The 22,079-nt window shown below is 37.8% G+C and overlaps 3 protein-coding genes across 4 annotated transcripts in view; 1 reads left to right on the forward strand and 2 right to left on the reverse strand.

Annotated features, from left to right (window-relative positions):
- LOC146316543 (transcription factor SOX-6-like) overlaps nt 1-599 on the reverse strand; it is a 151,564-nt gene extending 150,965 nt beyond the window's left edge. Inside the window, exon 1 of one of the 2 annotated variants that reach the window (XM_084734171.1) lies at nt 35-599. The gene's annotated coding sequence lies outside the window, so the exon portion shown is untranslated. The remainder of the gene's footprint in view (nt 1-34) is intronic. The other variant, XM_084734169.1, reaches the window with a different exon arrangement.
- Nucleotides 600-2,861: 2,262 nt separating this feature from the next.
- Nucleotides 2,862-6,578, forward strand: c13h11orf58 (chromosome 13 C11orf58 homolog). Its single transcript, XM_084735041.1, has 5 exons — nt 2,862-3,026; nt 4,285-4,368; nt 4,521-4,581; nt 4,798-4,907; nt 5,971-6,578. The coding sequence occupies exons 1-5, from the start codon at nt 2,973-2,975 to the stop codon at nt 6,190-6,192; spliced, it is 531 nt and encodes a 176-aa protein (XP_084591167.1). The 5' UTR covers nt 2,862-2,972; the 3' UTR covers nt 6,193-6,578.
- A 2,603-nt stretch (nt 6,579-9,181) lies between these two features.
- LOC146316545 (pleckstrin homology domain-containing family A member 7-like) overlaps nt 9,182-22,079 on the reverse strand; it is a 189,911-nt gene continuing 177,013 nt past the window's right edge. The window contains exons 22-27 of the mRNA XM_084735068.1: nt 21,778-21,869; nt 21,192-21,458; nt 14,719-14,892; nt 12,967-13,100; nt 12,638-12,771; nt 9,182-9,241 (exon numbers count right to left, since the gene is read on the reverse strand). Coding sequence (XP_084591194.1) covers nt 9,219-9,241; nt 12,638-12,771; nt 12,967-13,100; nt 14,719-14,892; nt 21,192-21,458; nt 21,778-21,869 — 824 coding nt within the window. The 3' untranslated portion in view covers nt 9,182-9,218. The remainder of the gene's footprint in view (nt 9,242-12,637; nt 12,772-12,966; nt 13,101-14,718; nt 14,893-21,191; nt 21,459-21,777; nt 21,870-22,079) is intronic.

Raw genomic sequence — 22,079 nt, forward strand, 5'->3', positions numbered from 1 at the left:
CGACTCCACACTGATGCAACACGAGTTCTCTTACCTGGATTCACTTCTGCGTCATTCGCTGCGTGTTTCTGGCAAAACTTTGATGACTGTTGTTGCGGGCGATGATGAAGAGTTTCAGCGTCGAGACCAAACAAGAACAGTCAGTTCAAACAGCTTCAAATCCCGTGCGTAAAGTCACCATCGCTGGAGCGTGTCGGGGACTTTGGTAACTCCTCTGTTTGCGCTCCGCCGAGGATCACAAAGTCAAATAAAAACTCTTCGGAGTCGTTGTCAGAGGTGCTGCTGAGCCAGATGAGCGGTCATTCGGAGTAATTTTATTTTTTTAAAAAGTAGAAGTTGAAGTTATTTCCCGTCCGGCACTGTGTGGAGGTTAAGTGAGAGTGCGGGACAGTGTCGGGTAAAGAGGCAGAGGCAGGATAACCCCTCCTCTCCCTCCCTCTCTCACTCCCTCACCCTCTCCCTCTCTGTGTATTTATCTGTCTCCATGTCTCTGTCTCACTGTCTTTGCGTCAATTGTTTGCTAAAAATATAAAACACTTTAATTTTCCTTTGTCTGCCTTATACCTTAATTTAACTTTTCAGCTCGGGTCTGTCGCCTTTTCTCTGCACGCGCGTGTGTAATCCATTGCGCGTGTGTGCGTGCGCGTCACCTGCTCTGAGTGAACACTTTGATGACAAATTGAATAAATAATCGTTTTATTGCTTTTAATTTACTGTGGAGACATTTATTCTTACAAACGTTTTCTATGTGTCAGAAATCACCACAAATTAAAAACCAGACAAAATGTGGACATGTGTCTCCTTATGGCCATAAAAATACCATGTTTGTGGACAGTTTAAGCACATTAGTGTAAAGTTTGTTCTGTACTAATATTTTACAAGTCCAATTAGGAAATATCTTTCTAGTTCCTATGAGCCATAGAAAAAACACCTTTGCAGTCTAATAAAGAATAACATGTTTACAAATAAATCCCTTTTCGAAAATGTCCTCTATCGTCATCTCTAAAACATTACCGATATATTAAGTCTTGAAACTTTGATTATTCTTCGTTCTGCACAAGAAAAGAGTACAGTTTTATTAAAAAATATCAAAGTAAAAAGTTCTGGTTTATCTTTATTTAATTGGCAAAACGCGTTAGGCGTATTAAAATAGACTACAAGCATAAATTCAAACTTTTAAGTGTAATATTTCGATGATTGTGTGTTGTACAAATATAGTTTCGAGCGTCCTGTCAGAGGTGTGAGCGCCTCTGGGCTGTTTCTTTATTACGTTTACTCTTACGCCACCTTTTGGCAGTTTTAATTCATGCCGTCCAATATAGGTTGATTTTACAATACACGGTTCATGCCCATGACCCCACAAAGTGACGGCGTTTGGAAATAAAGAGCTGAATTTAATTCAGTGGGGATAGTTTATAGAAAAGTAAAATATCCACATGCAAACTTCAGTTTAATTATGTTCTAAATTGAAATTATACTGCCAGGTCACTGCACCGTCTTAGAATGAATACAATCCTGAAATTCGCATCGTCAAGGCTATTGATTACTATCAATGAGATTTTGAACATTCTGATCCTCAACTGATGAATCAAAGCCATTTAAGAATTTATATTGCAAGACCAGGGTAACCAGTCGAGGTTACGTTAAGATAGTGTTTTTCAAACCTGTGTTACCAAAGGGCGAACCAGAATCTCAAGGCACACTTGTATTCCTACCCATACAAAACAGTTTTATCAACCTAAACAACGGAGACAGCCAGTGGCCAATCAGAGGCAGATCCATCGGAGCTCCTGAAGTGCAGGGTGGGGAAAAATCAGAAATTAATCAGTATTAGGAAATAATGGCCTAAAAGTACTGATATTGTGAAACTTCTATATAGTTGTATATTGCAATTATAATTTGTGGTTGTCACAAAATCCCATGGTACACCTGGCCTTCCTTCAAGGCACACTGGTGTAACTCGGCACACCGTTTGAGAACCACAGTGCAAAAACTCATTTTAGTTTAATCAAATAAATAAATAAATAATAGATAAATGATTGCTTCACATATGGTCATTGTGTTTTAAAGGGAAAAGTATCCATTTAGATTGTTTTGCTGTGACTTGCAGAGATGTCTCCCTCCTCTCAAATATAATAGAAGATAGCACTCTGCTTGAAAAACTCAACATCAAACCATGGACTAACCTTTACAGCTGAGCGATGAAGGACATCATCAGTGTTGACATCCAGTGCTGTGAAGAGTGAGCCTTGATGCACTTCCTTCTGCAGGGTGTTACAGAAGACAGGTGTAGTTGGGTTAAAAGAAAATAGCTCCTGCATGAAACAACAAGGTCTTTGGATTACCTTGAATAACCAGATCATGGTTTATTGTATCTTATTTCCTTATATCAGAGAGAAGGCAGACATCACTATGACTGATAGCTCCAAAACTCTGCAACTCACATAAAAATGATCTGGATAAACAGCAAAAGTGGTGAGTGGAAAAATTAGATTCTGGGGTGATTAAAAGTTCCTTGGCCAGTGGTTCCTAAACCACAGAGGAGCAGAGGAGCTCCTCTATGATATGTGAGAAAATATTCACATTTAAGAAGCTGAAACAAAAGATTTTTTATACTTTTTATTTAAAAAATATTCAAAGCAATGAGGTGATTAATTTAATGGTCCATTAATAATCAGTAAATCTTTGTATGTCTCTCTTGTTTGTGTATTTTCCACGCATAAATAATATTAATTTAAGTTTGTTTCACTCCATTATATTTCTATATATTCCCTCCCGGTCATACTTTGTTTTATGGTAAATTTAATACAGTCCACCGGTGGTGGGCTGCAGAGAGGGCAAGACGAACGGACTGCACACAAACGAAGAAGAAGACGGATCCGGAAGTGGCGACACAGAGGGTTGTTGACAAAGCTAGCCTTTGCTAGATGGCATGATATTTAATTGACATTTTACTAAAGACTTCGTTAACAATGAGTTCTCCAGAGGACAGGCACGGGACAAAACGACCTGCGTCTCCAAGTGAAGTGAGTGAAATAATGAATTTGAACGTATTCTGTGAATGAAAGCTACAAATTACCTGCATGATACATTAGCGCGGTGTTAGCCTGGTTGCTAACATTTGCCTTATCATGAAATCTGAACACGTTTTTGTTTGCTGTCCGGACAAAGTTTACTCGCTTTGTTAAAGTTGACTTAAAAGTTACTTGCACAAATATGCCATATTATTTACTTTGATGTACTAAATGTTATACCCATAAACGGGGTCGGGGTTAGCATATCTATTACAGTTACCACGTCTGATTATGTGTTGACTGCTGTTGTTTTTTTACTCAGTAAAAATGAAAGATCAGACCGTTATCTTCACTTTAATTTACAACTATCGTCATATTCTCATATAAAATACATAGAATTTAGATAAATAACCACTAACATTTACAATATTTTTCAGACTTCCAATGTGCCTGTTCTTAAAATGTCTTATCACATGTAGTATTGATAACTTGAACTTCATGGAAAGAATCAAATGAAAAAACAACAACGAATCAATAGTGTAAAAATAGCAAAAAGTGTCCTGCCTAATTAGGAACTTTTTAATTACAAATTTAATGTGCAAGCAGTGACTGGATTGAGGATAGTTATGCTTTTGTAAATATGAAATTAGGGCTGCAACTAATGCTTATTTCATTTGTTATTTTCATAGCCAACCAGTTGATTATTTTCTTGATTAACTGATTGATAATAGTTGTTTGTTTTAAAATATCAGAAAATAGGGAAGAATTCCCATCGGTGTCTCCCAAAGCACAAGATGACGTCCTTAAATGTATTGTTTTACCCACAATCTAAAGATATTCAGTTTACTGTTATAGGGGAATGAAGAAATGAAAAATATTCACATTTAAGAAGCTGAAATAAGAGAATTTTTACCTTTTTTCTCCTAAAAAATTACTCATACCAGTTAATCAATTATCAAAATAGTCTGTGATTAATTTAGTAATCAATTAAGGGATTAATTGCTGGAGCTCCAAATGAAATCATTTTAAGTGTTTAGTTAAATGAGTCTCTTAACTTCTCCAGAATAGAAACTCCACTCCATGTGGTTTTAATATATTGTTCTTTTCTGAATCGAGGATGTTTGACCAGATTGTGTGGGTTGTCAGAGGAGAAAAGGGCAGTTGGTTGGAAACAGTCATTGTATAAATAATGTTATGACATTAAAATTATGTTTTTAATTGATTTCTACTTTTACTGAGTGAATGAGATGATAATGTTCTGCCTTGGCAGGACGGGTCCACCCAGTGGGCATCAGCTGATCTGGGAAGCGACGAGAGAAGGCAGAAGTTTTTACGTTTGATGGGTGCTGGCAAGGTAAGTTTAGTGTAAAGTAGATCACTTCACTTTCAGTTCACTTACGGCATAAAAAAGTAAAGAAAACATGAAGGCTTTGTTTTACTGTCACTCCAAACCTTTACAGAAGTTGGGAGTGTTGATAAAAAAAAATTGTATTCTTTGTTTTCCAGAAAGAACACACTGGACGGCTCGTCATCGGTGACCACAAGTCAACATCTCACTTCCGCAGTGGTGAGCTTCTTGATGCAGCTCTTGTAAAATGCTGTATTTGTTCTGCTAATGTGAGACATGTACAAACTACTGTCCCTATGGCACTTATACCTCATCCTTATGCCCGATGCAATTAACGCACCTTCGCCACTACACATCCGCTGCACAGATCTATCCATGCATGGATAGGCCTGTATTGGCTGGGTGTGCCTGCGGTGACTGTTGTCTCCTCTGCAGGGCAGGAAGATAAAAAGATCAACGAGCAGCTAGAGATGCAGTACCAGCAGGGCATGGATGGGAAGCTATCGGGCCGGAACCGAAGACACCGTGGCCTGGGTTTCAGCGAGGTGAGGTGTCATACAGGGCCAGAGGAGGGGGCAGAGTGATTTTATAAAATCAGACCTTTAATTCATCTTTCCAGACATTAAAGCCTTCAACAGATTATTTAATTGATAGCTGATGAACTAGAGTGTCCAAGTCCAGAAGACAGCTGAGATGTGCAGACTGCTGACTGTTGAACTAAAAGTGTCTATCTATAAATACCTATATACATTCAATCCAGTCTTTTTGGGTCTTAAAACGTAACTGTGCCTCATTACTATTTATTAGAAACTGCATATTTTAGCTGTTATACTATATGACATAACTAGTAATCACTGATTGGAATTCCACAATATGATCTAAGTATATTCACTTGCGATATTTTATTTACAAAGACAAGCACTCAAACTTATAGAAACTATTAAAAAATTACAAGATAAACCTAGGAGGTAGTTCAGGATGTAGCCATGAGGTGGACAGTGATGCTTTGGAGAATAAAGAAGAGTCAAAGTAAGGACACAGTCATGTGCTGCCTCTCCATCTTAGCAGAACACTTCTAGATGACCAGAGAGGTTGAGAGTGTTCATGTGGGAAAAGATGGTTGCAGGGATGATGGACGTAGCAGAAGTATTGCATCAGTCCGTCCGTGCCACTCCTAAGTTTTCAGTGTGTCTCACCCATAAAATGTTTCGGCTCTCAACACACTCTTTGTCTTTTTGTTGTTTTAAATGTATAAACCAGTGTGTGCAGAACAGGGTGTAGCTGTCTGAAAGCACGCATACACTGTCATTGTTTTTGATGCAAGTAAAACTCAAACAAAAAGGCAAACATCTGCCAACACTGAACAATTTTACAAGCTGTCATGACATTAGTCTCTCTGTTAATTTCAGTCAGTCCTCAATGAAATGATAATGGTCAAATCTATCAGTATCACGTCCAGAATGTAATAGCTTGTCAATCAAGCTGAAAATTTAGGCTGTCTACACTCTGGCTTTCAAGATACCTTGTTGTCAGACAGAAGGAAGTAAAAAAAAAAAAAAAACAATCTTCATCTTCTAAAAAAACATCTTTATGTTCTCTTGCTCACAGCCTGAACCACAGCCAGAGTTATTTCCCTCCCGACCAGTGGACAGTCAGACAGAAGCAGCTAAGCCAGAGAGGTCCAGTAGTGAAAAAGACACCACAGACGCTGAGGACAAGGGCAGCAATGCTGCGAAGGAACAGACCTCAGACGAGGCAAAGCCCAGCTCAGACAGTAGGAACGACGAACGGAAACACAACTACAAAATGGCCTTTGTGAAGTCGACATAGGTGTGCCGAGAGGAATTAGTTTTTGTAACCTCAAATTTGTAAATTTTTACGTTATTTGTTTAACTGTAGGTGATCAACCATGACTTTAGTCCTTCTTACTGTGTAGAAATGGATTTTCTCCATATGCTCTCATCACTGGACAACATCTTGGTGTGCATGTTAAAGGATTTAGTCTGCAGGCTAAAACATGAACTTTTGGTTGAGTGGTGCTACATTAAAATGGCGAATGGTCTGGGTTTTATTTTTGTTTGAACATTTTAACAGTCCCTGCATTTCCCTTCATTGTGTTGGATGAAACAGGACTGCTTGCAATTCAGCATGATTGGTTACACATTGTACATTTTGTGATTTCTTGTTTGAAAAGAAATAAAATGAAGAGTCAGTTGAATCATGCGGTTGCTTCTGCGTGTGTGTGTATGTGTGTGTGCCTGATCAGTGGACCTGCAGCTTGTCTGCAGGTAATCTCAAATGTTACTGGACCGATCAGCCTATTATTTTTGTGCACATGGATGACTATGCTGAACAACCTTTGTGAGTCAGAATTCTTTAAAAAAAAAAACTAAAAACTACTGTTTTTAATGGCTCTACACCAGCAACAGCCATTTCCTGGCATTATGTTTTCAGGTCATCGCATTCTTGTTTATGCCTCATCTCAAGAACACCTTGAGGGAATTAATTTTCCGAAAGACAGTATCTTAGGAACAGTGCTTTTGTTTAAAGTCATAAATGAAACAAATGATATCTTGATTAGTTCGCTGTGTAAATCAAGCACTGATCATAAGTGCAGTTATTTTCCAAGTCCCTGCGGGAACAGAGAGCTAACTTGATCATTTTCTTAACATTTTTTTTTCCTGCATCATTAGATAGTACTGGTTCATAGTAGGTGGTGAAGTGACGTGCATCTTCTCCTGATTATTTAAAATATTACTTAAATTCAAGCACCTGTGAACAAGAAGGCAGATTATTTAAATTTCATGTGAACGACATTATATGCTTAATGTAAGTGAGAATTTAAAACAAAAGCAAAGGAAACCGAAACTATTATGACGCGTTGAGCTCATGTTACCAATAACCTGTTTACTGAGTTTACTGTTGCTAAATGTGAAATGTTCTATATCTAAGTACATGTTTGGATGATATCAGATTCTCACAGGTAGATATTTTTTCTCAGGGTGTGAATTTACTGAACAACAGTTAGCTGACAGCATGTCACACCCTTTGTAAATAAAGGTAATAATAACTACAATTTCCGAGACTATTTGCACAACTGTAACCACTGTACATTGTACATGTAACTCTGAATATGAAACAATAGGTATCAAAATGGCTTCTGCTGAAGAGAGTGAAAAGAAAACTGTCAGGTCACAGTTTCCAGACACATCCTGTTTGTCTTTGGGAAGTTTTGCCTCCTTGGATATTCATCATGACTTCACCAAAGAAGCACCCGATAGGTACATAAAGTCTATACTCAAACTATTTTGACTTTGATTCAAAGTGAAATATTTGATTTAGGCATCTAATGTGAAATGAAAGTAAAACCTACTGATCTTGACTTCTGTCTGTTTTTATCAGCTCAGATAATTCTGAGAAATCAAAGTTACCCACCTCATCCTGCATGTCCATGAAAAGTGAGGCCTCCATGAAGGATCGTCATGACTTCACCAAGGAAGCTGCAGAGAGGTACAGTTTAAAGTTTTATTTACCCATGTATTTTAATTATTCAAATGTATTTTAAGTTGAAGTTGTCTGTACTTTGGTCAACATTAGATGTTTTTAAGTTCTCTATAAATTGACTTTGCTTTATTGTATCAATGATGTTTTAAAGCTACTATAAGGATTTTATATATTTTGTTGAATTTGGAGCCCCCACAAACAAAAGCAGAAGTGTTTCCACTGTGACAACCACAAAATATAATGTCAAAAATAACATTAGCTGAATAAAAATCTCCTCCTGCTCCTTTTTAACTGGTTGATGTTCTACCCACTTTGCCAGGGTAAATTTAAACACAGGCTCTTTTCATCTCATTTCAAGGAGAATTTGAAATATTACTGTTTTTCTCAATTGTTTAAAGTTGTTTCTTGAAATAGAAAAGCCGACAGTCATATCAGCATAGGATAGATGCACATTTGTGCATTTCTGTTGAGCTCGAATCAGGTTCACAGTATCTCACAACGCAGCATCCCAGAGTTACACTGTAAAACTACTGTTGATTCTGCAACATTGTTCATTGAGATCTTAGACACATATGTTCCCTTTTTTGGCAAAATTACAAAATGTAATTGCACCCTTCCCCCTGTGAAAACTAAACTAACAAACAAAACTACATATCAACTTCATGTAACAGCTCTCAAATAAACAATCAAATGCAAATATGCCTTTAAAATGAATCATATTAGATAATCCTGTGCCTATGACAAAAATGTTTACTTATAACTGTAAAAACAGATGTTTTACATTTTTGAAATAAACATGTCAAGGAAATAGACACCAAATAATTAAGTTGTTTAATCCAGTATTTATTTTCTGTAATGACTTCATGTTGTTAATGTGTTTTAGTTATTATTCATTGTATATTCCAATGCAGTTGAGTTGATTGACGGGGCAGTGATAACTGGCTGACAGTGTGGAGGACAGCTGAAGTTGAAAAAGCATGTCAAGCAAAACAATATAATAAATAAATGATCCATGTCCAAACATTCCTACTCTAATCTGAGCATGTTGCCTTATTCACTTTTCTTTTATTCACTCATGAAAATACAGACCAAACTGAAAAACAGGTCATTGCAGATAATAAAAAAGCAATTCACTCGTGTTATAAATTATTCCTTAATTGTGCAATGTAAGTGCAGAAGCAAGAAAACTTGATTCTATTTCAAAACTATGATTCAAAACTCTTTAGAAATGTGTCTCTTTTTCTCACTCTTAAAAAAGAAACTCTTATAAATGAATCAATTAGTTGGCAACTGCTGAAAAATGATTAGATCCTTCTTCTCCTCCTCTGTGTTGTGTCGGTCGTCCCTGTGGGTCAGTGCTGTGCAGCAGCTTTAGCTGAGAAGAAAAACACAGTGAAGACATCAGTATTTCTTCCTTCTCTCAGGATATCATAAATACACACACATTTAAATTTAGGAGGGTGTATATGCAAATTAAACACATATTTAATTTGCATTAAATTTGATTTTAATAAGTTTCCAGTTGATTTCACAAAAGGATAAAGGAACCCTGTTAACTTTTGACATCTTAGAATTTTATGTAGTTTGGCAAATTCGACTTACAGAAGACCTGGCTCAAACAGTATTCACATTGTATTTAATCTGCAGATGACTAAAATTGTGACTTATTGGCTGAAAAACACAAGGAAACCAAAGACGATTTAGTCTTACCTCATCTCAATTCAAATGTGACAAAAGCACAGAAAATATTTCCACATCTTTTTCTAAAACAAAAACCAGCACTTGGAGACCCCAAGAGCCCCCTACTTGAGAGTAACTGAACATGCATGTGGTACAGTGGTCTGTCCATGGTTAAAAATAAACTTTGTGCATATAAAAGCACCAAAACAAGTACTGTGGTGGAAAAAAAGTCATATAAGAAACTGCTTCCAGTTAAATGTATGTTATGTAATTATTCAATTTCTCATTGGCTGTTGTGGACGCGACATAGAAGCTCCTATTGGCTCATGTGAGGTGTCAATCAAAAGGTCAGGCTGCAGTGGAGATAACGAGGTGCAGCTGTGGCGTTTGTTCAGGTGTCAGTAGAGAGAAAGACGATTATAGTTGATGATTACAGATTTACGCAGCAGTTTTTATGCTGTTTTCATGGATTTATTGATTGTTTTGAATTTGCTGGATCTGTGGGATTAAAATAAGACTATTTTTGTCAGTTTTGATCAACATTTGGCTGATTAGAAGAGCATTCAGGGTAAGTGCCTCACAGTTGACACTGGTAATTTGCTGGTTTGTCATGCTGACTGTATCTGCTGTTGTGACTGTTTCTGGACATGCTTGGCATCAGTGGCTTATTTTGGCAAATACAAGCAGAAGTGTAAACATCGTCTGGCTGATTTTGTGCATTTTGAGAGTATTTTTGGATCCAACTGTGTGTTTTGGGCTGAAAATGTGACTGGACTGGATTGACAGGACCTTCCCAGTGTAAAACCATGTTTGTGTTGAATATTATCGATCTGTGGCGTTTTAAAGTGTTGGTACTCAGACATTTTTGCTTTTTTTAAATGACAGTGTGCTTGTTTGTTAGAGGTGCTGATTACACCTGTTGCCCTGACTGTATGTAGAAATGGCTTATCAATGGAAACACGTGAAGCTAAGCATTGTAATGGTATACTGTATGAGTATATGTTTTTTAGTCTTACAGTTTTATAATGCAGGTTACGTGGATACCATATTAAACTCTAAGGAGGGTAAACTGATAGTAAAAGTGTGGTGGAAGAAGTACTCAGATCCTTAAGTAAAAACATAAGGAACGTACTCCAGAATTTAATCCTGAATTCAAAATGTTACTAAAGTAAAAACACAGAAGTATTATCAGCAAAATGTACTTCAAAGTATTAAAAGTAAAAGTACTCATTATGAAGAACAGCTGCTTGCACAGGGTTGTATTAATATGGAGTTTTCATATTACAAATTCACTGAAGAAAATCTTAATGTTGTAGTTCATAAATGTGGAGCTTGCTTGAGATACTGTATACTACTGGGTATACAGTAACTGTAGCAGTCAAATGTATTTAGTGGAGTAAAAAGTACAATATTTCTAAGTGTTATGTAACATAGTGGAAATAAATTGTACTTAATTGCAGTACTTGAGTAAATGTACTTTGCACCACTGAAAACAAAACAGAAAAAGATATTTTCTGCAAGCGTAGTGATCTGGAGCTGCACAAACCACTGTGCATGAATAGTATCCTGCTAGTGGACAGTAGTCCTGCAAGAGTTCAATTATTATTTTTTTATATTTACATAGAAGACACACACATCTCGCACCAAAACACCAGTTGCACACACAAGGCCACCAGATTTCACCAAAGCAGCCCTGCCTGAGCTACACTGACTAAAACAACAGTCGAGAAGAAAGCTGAAGCTCTTTGGCTGGAATATCACCCAAAACAAAGAAACCAGGACTGTGCACAGATTTGTTTCACGGACTTCATAGAAATCTGAAAGAAACAGGGAAACCAAACCACTAAATTTTCAGTCAAAGATTTGTTGTTCAAGTTAATTTATTTCTCCTGTTATGTGGATGTAACCAAGATGAATTATCTTGTTGACACTTGACACAAAAAAGTGAACTTTTTTAGGGGGTTGAGTCTCTTTAGCCACCAATCTGTACACATTCCTGACCAAAACCCAACAGTGAATTCACACCACTCAAAAGTCAAACGGCAGGTACACCTGGACCAGACATACTCACCAACTCTCCGGTCATTCAGTCCCTGCACACCAGTGACAACAACAAATCACGTGTTGCTTGTCCAAGATAGCAATCTAAGATTGTTAAGTTTGTCTGAACCACTGTGGATGTTCTTCATGAGGCTGTTTGAGGGTTTGTCTGACTTGCTTTCAAGTTAAAGGTTAGGATTGTTAAAGTGGAATATAAAGGTTTAGAGGAAATGTGCCATAGCTGTAATGGCTTAGATTAAATGAACAGGCTGGGGTTTTTTAAGTTGGGTTGTCTGTAATCAATGTATTACCTCCAGTAGATGGCGGTTGACACGCCTCCAGTTTGAAGAAGCAGCAGGATGAGAAAAACATAATTTAGCCACCTAAAAAAAAAGTCCACCTAAAAAAGTAAATATCACTTTATTCAGAATATTTTTACCTTGCCTTCAGCCAGCCTTTTCAGACAGTATACCACCATTATAGATCAAATATCATTCTCTGCACAGCCACCAGATTCATTTGGCAAAAACAGTAATTTTACCTTGCAGAACACAGGAGTTGTGTGTTTACCACTGCCTCGGCTGGTCAGTTTGTTTGTGTTACTGTGTGCCTTTGGTGTTAGTAAAGTGTTAACTGAGAATCAACAAAGACACACAATAACATCAACACACTAACCATTTGAGGCAGCACTAGACGAGCAACTTCCATGTTCTGCAAGATAAAATTGTGGTTTTTGTCAAAGAAGTCTGGTTACTTTGGAGACAGTGCTATTACGAGCAGTATAGTTTAAATTTTCCATGTGAAAAGGCTGTCTGCAAAGGTTAAGTGGTCAAAATATTCTGAATATAGCATTCACTTAAACTGATATTGATTTTTTTTTTTTTTTTAGGTGGCTAAAATGTATTTACTTCGCTTCCTGCACTGGCGCTCCTGTTGCTTCTTCAAACTGAGGGCAGATAAGTACCTCTTACAACACCACTTCAAAAAATCCAAACTATCCCTTTACAGGCTAGGGAACGTGTTATGTTAACGAAGGTGTGAGTGAACTAACCTGCGACCAGTTTGCTCTTGCGTGAGGCCTCGGAGGCCAGTGCTTGGGACACATTCATGATCCTCTCCTGCTGCTGGAGAGCTGAGTCCAGCTCACTGAAGTCCAGTGGTGCAGACGGCTGGAGGTTCTGAACACTGTTGAAAGGACGTTAACAATGAGGATGGCAGACATTTTGAACCTACTGTATTAATATTAGTGCATTTGTCCATCTGTATTAGATCAGAAACACAATTTTGAACTCCAAACTCGCTGTGCATACTACCATAGTCCCAGTGGTAAAACAACAAAAACAGTTCCAGTGTCATTATTTGTGTGCTGTCAGTGTTCACCTGGATTTGGCCAGGAGGTTCTTGATGCGCTCGGCCCGGCGGGAGCGTTCCTCCAGCTCCTCCGGACTCGGAGGTTCGTCAGAGTCAGACTCTATGTAGCGCTCTGGGATGAGAACTTTCTGTGGCTTGGACAGCTGCATGTTGAATAGACAGGAAGTCAGTCGGTGTCCATGATGGCACACCAAACCTAGTGGTTTCTTGTAGAGCTGGGCGATATGGGCTATAAATAACATATCGATATTTGTGGACTGTTCTGCGATATGATATATATCTCAATATATACATTTTCTATAAAATAACATACCATAAATTCTCAAATTGAGTAAACATGATAATTTTATAGTAGGGCTGGGTGATTTGGACAAAATCAAATATCAAAATATTGGAGTATTAGAGTTGGTGCTTTCACAGTTTCATTATCACAATGAGATGTTTGACAAATAAACTAATGTGGATATAATGACTTAAGTGCGTAAAGACAAATAATAGAGCAGCTAGAACAGTCAGAAAATTACTTCACTTTACTGTAATGCAGCCTTTAAAACCAGGAAAACATAATACTTATGTCACATCACGACAATATTCAAAATCTAAGATGATATTTAATCTCATATCACAATATTGATATACTATCTTTATATTGCCCAGCCCTAGGTTCTTTTGCTTGTTTTTTATACAGGTTTTAAGTAATCTGCTTGGTAATATGTAGTACCTTTTTTCACAGTGAAAAGAAGGTGTAATTGCTGCTGCTGTTCAGTCTTTTAGCACAAATTTAAAAGACCAGTGTGTCTGACTTTATGGGGCTTTTCCTCTGGCACTATTGGCCGTGTTAAGTCAAACTGTGTCGTGCTGATTTGTATTTTCATTACTATACTTTCATTGTGCTGGGCCGCACCCGAGATGGACCTACTCTGGAGTGGGGGGAGAGAAGTTTGGGGGTGACATGGGAGTCAAACCCACAGCCACTGCAGTGGACTCACAGCCTCCGTACACGGGGTGAAAGCTTCTCCAACTGAGCTACCAGGCCGCCACAAGAGGCCATTTTTAACCTGACAGACGCTTGTCGGGGGGAACAGTTTGAGGAGGTAGCCAGTTAGTGCATTAAATCCAGGCTATTGACATGAACTGAAAAATGTGCTTTTAATTGGTTTCAAATATATTCAATTGACGTTGTATGAAGATATTTATAACACCAAAATAACAAAATAAACTCTCCTGCAGTGAAATGTGGCTGCTTTAAAAACAGTGTGTACAAAGACCACATATTTGGATTTGAAAAAGGTTGTTTAGTGAACATAATGAGTAAATTCCTGTTTTTTCCAGGCCTCGTCACACAAACGGTGAATCTGAGGGATAAAAATGTTCCCCTTCAATCTAACTAATCCCTTTGTTGTACCGTACGTCTCTCTTTCATGACAGGAATAGATTTAAAAGATAAAATCTCTTTCAACAGAAGTCACTTGGTCAGCTGATTTTAGTGAAAGAGTTGCTGAATATTTTTTACATCCTTTGTAAAGGACGATCTGACAAAATAAGATTTAGAGACAATAATTCTACCTACACATTCTGTAAGATTACAGATGGTGTCGTGATTAGACAGCGAAGTGGAAAATTAACCCAATGGATCAAAACAGTGAAGCTATTAGAGGATTATTATGTTTTTGAGTTTGAGTAGCTCAGTGAACAGCTGCCTCGAGCTGCGCTGCCACTTGTATTCTTTATGACGGAGACTGAGCTGATGTGTTCGTCTACCTCTCGGCTGATATCCAGGTTGTAGTCGAGGGGCTCCACGTCCACCTCTTGTACGCGTGTGGCCGTCGCCGTCACCCACTCGTCTGATTGGATTCTCCCTCTCTCTTTCACCTGGCTGCGCCCTTCATCGCTCTGACCCTCTGCTCCAGGTCGCTCCTCCTGCCAATCAAACACCTGGAAAGAGCAGGAGTCAAGATTACACAGCTGATCTGGAGACTGTGAAAAATAGATTTGCAGACATTATTTTTAGATGTCAGTCTTTAAGTAGAGTTAAAGTAAATATAAATTTATCAGGTGTATGTTAAAGATTTTGGATGTTTTATATTCATAGGATTTCATTTTTATTGCTACAAATTAAACAGATTTTCTGTAGACAATCCTCCTCTACTAGTGTCTGACAGGTCAGATTTCCCTGAACATCTCCTAGATTACTTTATTGTACCAAGTGTCAACATTATTAGTTGATTAATAAGTTACTTACAACTGAGAAATTAATTTAAAACAATTTTGATAATCAATTAATCTGTTGAAAATTTACTGGTTCAGCTTCTTAAATTTAAATATATTTTCTGGTTCTTGTCTTCGGTGATAGTAAATTGAATATCTTTTGGGTTTTGGACAGTTGATAAGAAAAAAAACAAGCAATTTTGAGAAGACATCCTAGACATTTTTATGGAAGCCCATTTCCACTAGTGTGACGGAAAAAAAGATCCTGTAAAACATGATGATGGGACAGAAAGAGAAACTTTTCTCAAAATGACTTACTATTTCAAAATAACAACTTTGTATTGCACAATTATGAGGAAATAATGACCTTATATATCAAAATTATGACTAGGTAACTCAAATGTCTTTCTTCAAAATAATGATTTAGCATATCAAAAATAAAAAGAAACTTCATGAAACTTAAAGCTACTACAAGGAACTTTAATGTTGTGTTGATTTTTCTGTGAACAAAAGTGAAAGCGTTCCCTTCATCATAACCACAAAATATAAGATCAAAAATAAATAATTATCAACCGAAAGATCTCCTTCTTATTTCTGTCTGGTTAATGTACTGCTCGCTATAACTTAAGCTTTCATCTGATTTCAAGTAGACTTCAACCTTGGCAGGCATTAACAATAACTACAGAGACAGAAACTGTTTTCTTCAGAGGATTAATCTGAGACCATTTCATAAGCACTTAAAGTTCTTGTAGCAGCTTTAATATTTCACAATAATGGGAAGACTCCTCTTTACTTCTCATTATTTAAAAATACCAACTCCTTATTTTGATAAGTTACTCAATATTTTGTGCTACTCAGTCATTATTTTACTCCACACAATTAATATTTTCAGATACTAAGTCATTATTTCGGAAAAAAGTTTCTTTTTATTATGACTTGCAGGATCTTTTTTTCCCCCATCACATTGTTGGGGACGGGCTTCCACACATCTGTTTATCTTTTCAGACAATTTTTAGAGCAAAAGATTAATGAAAAATCATCTGCAGATAAATCAGTAATGGAAAGAATCTCTAATTGCAGACCTGGTATGTTTATAGATCAGTGAGGGTTAATAAAAAGACTTTCAACATGTTTCTACTCTTCAGTAAAGCAAAAAAAAAAAGGCAAACTCATATTGATCAGTGGCAGGACGGGCAAAGAAGCTTATTGACGATCTCTTTGTGACTTAAAGCAGTGGGATTTACAGGGAAATATGAGTAGCTCGATGTCTTGGTCTCATTAGTTTACAAGATTTTTACGAAGGTGTTTAAATAATTACTACTATATATTGGTTTATACAAACGCTACACAAATACAAGCGAGAGCGGCTCTCTGGTTTAATATGTAATGTCTCTGCAGTGAGTCGTTCCTCCGGTAGAGGGAGACAAACACCAAAAACTGAAAGCGAGATGAATATGAATTTTCCGTTTCTGTGCACCAGGAATAATTACAGCAGAAGAAGTTCATCCAGGGAATTGAGAGGATGATGTTTAGTATCATTACCACAGCGCAGACCCAGGAAGATGATTAGTCTGTGTTTCTGGAAGCTGTAATTACTCACATACCACATCCTTTTCTCCTCTGTACGCCAGCACATTTGCATATATAAAAGTAATTTTTCTCTCATGTGCAGTTGTGTGTAATAGTGTGTGTGTGTGTGTGTGTGTGGTGAAGGATACTTGTGAGTAATCATCCAAGGAGCATCAAAGCCATGCATGCATCCTTCCCACTCCAGTAGCCTGCAGCGGGGTCTGATCTGTTGGTGTGTTCACATGCTCTGAGAAACACTGCATCCCCATGCCTTGTTGTGCTCAGGAGAATCAGTCGCACACACAGAAGGATAGAGAGAAAGAAAAAACCATGCAGACAACAGACTCATCAAACCCCCACAGGATTAGGAAGAACACAGCCAGGAGGAGGTTCAGAAGCAAGAAACTCTTTATTGTCGAGTGCAAATCTCTACATGATAGAAAAGAAAAGGGGAAAAGAGTTGTGCGTTGCTTCTCAGTTACATAGAATTAGGTCGTGATTAGCAGTTCACTTTTCTAAGTTCTCTACTATATTTCTACTCTTCAACTTGAGCAACCTCCTGTAACTATTTTCTCTGTGATCTGATATATTTTACGTAGCTGTGGAAGAATAAAAGCAATATGGCGAAAAAAGCTTTCAGGATTAATACTCGTCAGAAAAAACGAGAAGCGGACAGCAGCGCCATGGAGAACCAAAACTCACTGTAGAGTACGTCAACCGTATAATATCTTCTACATGTACAGTGCTGCAAAGATTATTAAATTTGCCTGAAATAGTGACTTAACATTTTTCATAATTTACTGTTTTTCAGCAAAAAGTGCCACCTGCAGATGTTTGTTACTTTATATAGGCCTAACTGTAAATTTAAATCAAGATTTACACAGAAACCAATGCAAGAAACCACTTGAGAACAGATATTCTCTATTTTTTCATACCCATGATTTGTTCTTACTGTTTTTAGTACCCACTGATTTCTGGGATTCACGGATGTTTTCTTATTTTTGCTCTTCAACATTTTACAAGTGGTTAAGTGCACTCTTACCAAGACGAGAGACATTTATTTCACAGTCCAATAAATGTTTGTCCAACACAAGGAAATACACGTTTATAAATTTAGTTAGATATTAGTTAGAATACTTAAATATTTTTTTAATTTAATAATGTTGAAATATGTAAAATAGAAATATAAAAATAAATTCAAAGCTTTTCCTTTAACTTCTGATCAGTTGGTACAAAATTAAAAAGCTTTTAATTTATTTTTCTTTACCACCAACCATTCGTAATATAAATAATAAATAAACTAAATTTATTTAATTCTTAGTCTTATTTTTTAACTCCTTCATTCTCTCACTACAGTTACTTTGTGTTTCTCTGACATAAAATCACAAAATGTCATGTTCAAAACCACTGAAGTGTGCAGCCTTTTATCAAGATGCCTCCAGTTCTTGGCCATGTGCGTGCTTAGCGGTGTGTTCGCACATGATGCAACACCTGCCCTTATGTCGTGTTGGGGTCAGGGCGTTATCTATCCTATTAACCAGCATTTAGCCACGCCCCCAGCGTATGATCAAGTGGGAGTCATCGTTCAGTTTAACAGAATGTTGCTACATGAGGCCCAACGATTGATTTAAAGCTTTCACCCTAAATCGTAATATCCTGTCTTACTCCCCGCACAGATTTCCCATGACGAAGCTGTCCGCTCCTCGTTCACACTTATTTTTATTTTTTTTCTATTGCATTTCAGCCCAGTTACTCGAACCTGTCCTGTATATTTATGATGCATAAAACAGCACAGCATAGGCCACTTAAAAAGTACTCACATATGAGTACAGATTCTCTTCCCAACTTTATTTGTGGCAATGTTAATTATCAATCACTTTCAAAGGATAAAAATAAAGGTGTAGTCTGTACAAGAAAAGGCTATACTGATGAGGATGTTAGTTCAAATATAAAATGGTGTAAACACGTTTTATGCTGGTGGAGTAGAGAAAATAAAATATGCTCTGGTGTTTATGGACATATGCACTCAGAAGAGGTGAAAAGTAGTAGCAGAGGATTACAGACTATGTATTGCTCATTGTTATAGGGGATTTTGATTTCAAGGATTTATGGGAAATGCAGTGTGATTACAGGCAGATCTCACAGCAGTCTGGTTATGAGTGTGTGTTAGTCTGTAATCATAACAAACTGGTAGTTATTACATGTTATTACATGTTATCTCAATGGAAGACTTTGACATTTTCAATTTTACTGGGTTACTTTTTTCCCCCAGGCATGTTAGCATTCCCTATTGAAACCATTCAGGGATAGTCTAAATTTAGTTTTAAAGGGATAGTTCAGATTATTTGATGTGGGGGTTGCATGAGGTACTTGTACTTGTTGATAGTCAGTATATTACCTACAGTGGATGATGGTTGGCACGCACCCCAAGTTTGGAGAAGCAGAGAGGAGTACAGGCATGGAAGCTAAGCTCAGCAGCAAAATGTATTTTATCCACTTAAGAAAAGAGGTCTACCTAGAAAAAATCAACATCAGTTTAAGTGTATGGTATATTAACAATATTTTCACCACTTTACTTAGCCTTTTCTGACTGGAAACCGTTGTTACAGAAGTCAAATATTGCTGTCTTCGACTTATATTATGGTTGTTTGCTGTTGGAAGAGGCTGTCGAGTGGCAAGATAAAGCAGTAAACATATTCAAAATATAGCGGAGGGTTGCATTTTCCTACACAATAGATCAATTGATTAATAAGATGCCAAACACACATTTTTACTTACTTTTTTGTCTATTTTTTGTATGTTTTTTTTTTTTTTTTCATTTTAAGTTAAAGTTTCCTTATTCAACAAATGGCTCTGCCACAGTGTCAAATGAGGCCCAAGTCCTGCCAGTTCTATGCTATCTATCTACACTATCAATTAAAGCTACAACAAGGAACTTTAATATTGCGTTGATTTTGGAGACAGAAACATGTAGTTAATCCACTGTAATAACCGCAAAATACAATGTCAAAAATATAATATCAGGGCCAAAATCTTCTCCTGCTTAATTTTAACTGGCTAACATGATTCACTGTAACTCTGCCTGGAAAAACATCAACACAGGCTCGTTTCATCAGAATTCAAGGCGAATCTGTTCCTGTGGCAGACATTAAGAAGAACTATGTAGAAACAGCTGAGGTTCTTGCGAACGGTCTCGTTAACTTATGTAGGTCATATAGAGGCATCAGTTGAAAGTTTCATAACCAGTTAAACACACTTTGTAATAGCTTTAATTATTAATTAATACAGTTTCAATAGGTTAAATTCTAAAAGTGATTAATTGATTAATCATTGTTGCTGACCTTGTCCACAGCAGTATTTTGTTTAGCTCCTGTGCTTGTACCCCTCTCTGCTTCTTCAAACTGGGGGTGTGCCGACTGACAACTACTGCAGTTAATACACTGACAATGAACAGGTACCTTATACTCACATCAAACCATCTGAACCATCCCTTTATTGTCAAATGTCAAAGTGTTCCTTTAGGGGTTAAAACCAGCAGAGTCCCCACATCGTCCTGACTGAATTCTGCATTTATACAGAAAAGCAACCTTAAAGCTAGCTCTTGCATCGTTTCTATGATTCTGAGGTGGAAGTGCTCAAATCGATTAATTCAGATGTTGATTGAGGAGGTAAATTTTGGGACAAAGGCAAAAACGATCATCAGCAAAACAAGGCACTTGGATTTCATTTGAAGAAAATAAACGAGGGAGGGGTGATCATGATTTTTGCCACTAGCATTGCCTCTTTCTTCATTTCATCAACCTGAATACTTATATATTTTTTCTTGTTCCAACATTTCCCCCACCTGTCTATATGCTCTATATACCAAATCTCTACAAAATATAACTGTACAACTGTATACTGAAAATATCCCTCAGTAAATAAATAAAAGTGTACAAGTACACGGTATGTAGATGTACATAAATGGGCTTTTCTCTCTTCTTTCTGGTGATAAAAACAGAGAAAGGAAGGCAGCGTGATGCCTTCCATTCCCTTCTTTTCTCAATGGATTTACATTCAGAATTGTGTCAGTGAGGTCCCACCAGGGGGCAGTGGTAACGAGGGGTTAACGTGACCCCTGAACCTTTAAAAAAATAAAATAAACAGGGAGCGACACTATCCCAGTCCAAAACTAGCAATCCCCACAATCCCCTCTGTGTGCTCATTTTGTCTCCCATTGTTCTTAAAGCATTAACCATGCTAGCTAGCCAGCCATTGTCAGTCCTGCCCTTTAGCTTGTTAGTGCTTACGGCTAACGTCAACAACCACTTGTTACACAAGGCAGAGAGTGCTAGCATGTTAGCATTCCTGCTACGTTATTATGTGGCCGGGGGCTGGAGGGTGGCATAGCAGCAGTGGTGGTGAAGGTGGTGCTCCCTGTGTCTGCTGCTGCTGCGCGGGGTCGGGGGGTAACGTACGGAGGCCGGAGGATCGGAGGTGCTGGAGGGCAGCCTGGAGGAGGAGGAGGAGCGCTGGGTGGTGACGGTCGAGGTGGACAGGCCTGTGGAGGAGCGTTCGCCCTGGCTTAGGTTCCTTTTGCGCTCGCGAACCAGAGCCTTCTGGTGGCGCTTCATCCGCTCCAGCTGCTCCTCCGCCGTCATTCGCCCTCGAGACTGATTGCTCGGGAGTTGTGGGACTTCTGTAGGTGATGACAGACGCTCAAAGGCACTCTTGGGTCTTTCCGTCTGAGACAGGGAAGGAAGAAAGATACAGAATACAAAGAAATGGAAAAAGGACAGGATGAAAAAGTAGGACAATCCACAAAGGAGCACTTATTCCTTCAGTTTATCAGTCTAGTTGTTTTTCCCTCAGTAACTTATGAAGGTGCCCTTTAGGATGGCAACATTAATGCTGTTCAAATTTTACATGGTTCCAAAAGGTGGTTTCAGTCAATGTAAAGAGTTTTCATGCTGATGTATGTTCAAGTGTTCAGTTTACAGACACTAAATTTCTCCAGCTGATCACACGTATCTACTGATACCGCCACCCAACATCTTGGCTCACCCTGGGTGCAGAGCTCCCGGGGCCTCTCCTCAGGGTGACGTAGGATGAGATGGAGGTGGACTGGTTCTGTCGAGATGAGGAGCTTAACAAACCTAATTCATAACAACAGGACAAGAATCAGGATACGGTGACAGAGCGCAAAATAAACATCTCATAAAGGGTAAAAGAATATAGAATAAATAAAAGGGCTTTACGTGAAACAAAAAGATGGTGATTTGTAGCTTTGAAACATTAGACTCCTCTTATGGGTGACAACAAATTCCATTAATGAGGGATAATTTATTAGTAAAGCACTATTTTTC

The sequence above is a fragment of the Lutjanus erythropterus genome, chromosome 13 (assembly GCF_056507025.1).
Source record: "Lutjanus erythropterus isolate fLutEry1 chromosome 13, fLutEry1.hap2, whole genome shotgun sequence".
Classification (NCBI taxonomy): Eukaryota; Metazoa; Chordata; class Actinopteri; order Lutjaniformes; family Lutjanidae; genus Lutjanus; species Lutjanus erythropterus.

Excerpts from the sequence above, each read along its gene's own strand:
- c13h11orf58 (XM_084735041.1), top strand. The coding sequence starts at position 2,973 with ATGAGTTCTCCAGAGGACAGGCACGGGACAAAACGACCTGCGTCTCCA. Across the intron at positions 4,582-4,797 it reads AACATCTCACTTCCGCAGTG|GGCAGGAAGATAAAAAGATC; the intron begins GTGAGCTTCTTG and ends TCTCCTCTGCAG. Across the intron at positions 4,908-5,970 it reads GTGGCCTGGGTTTCAGCGAG|CCTGAACCACAGCCAGAGTT; the intron begins GTGAGGTGTCAT and ends TCTTGCTCACAG.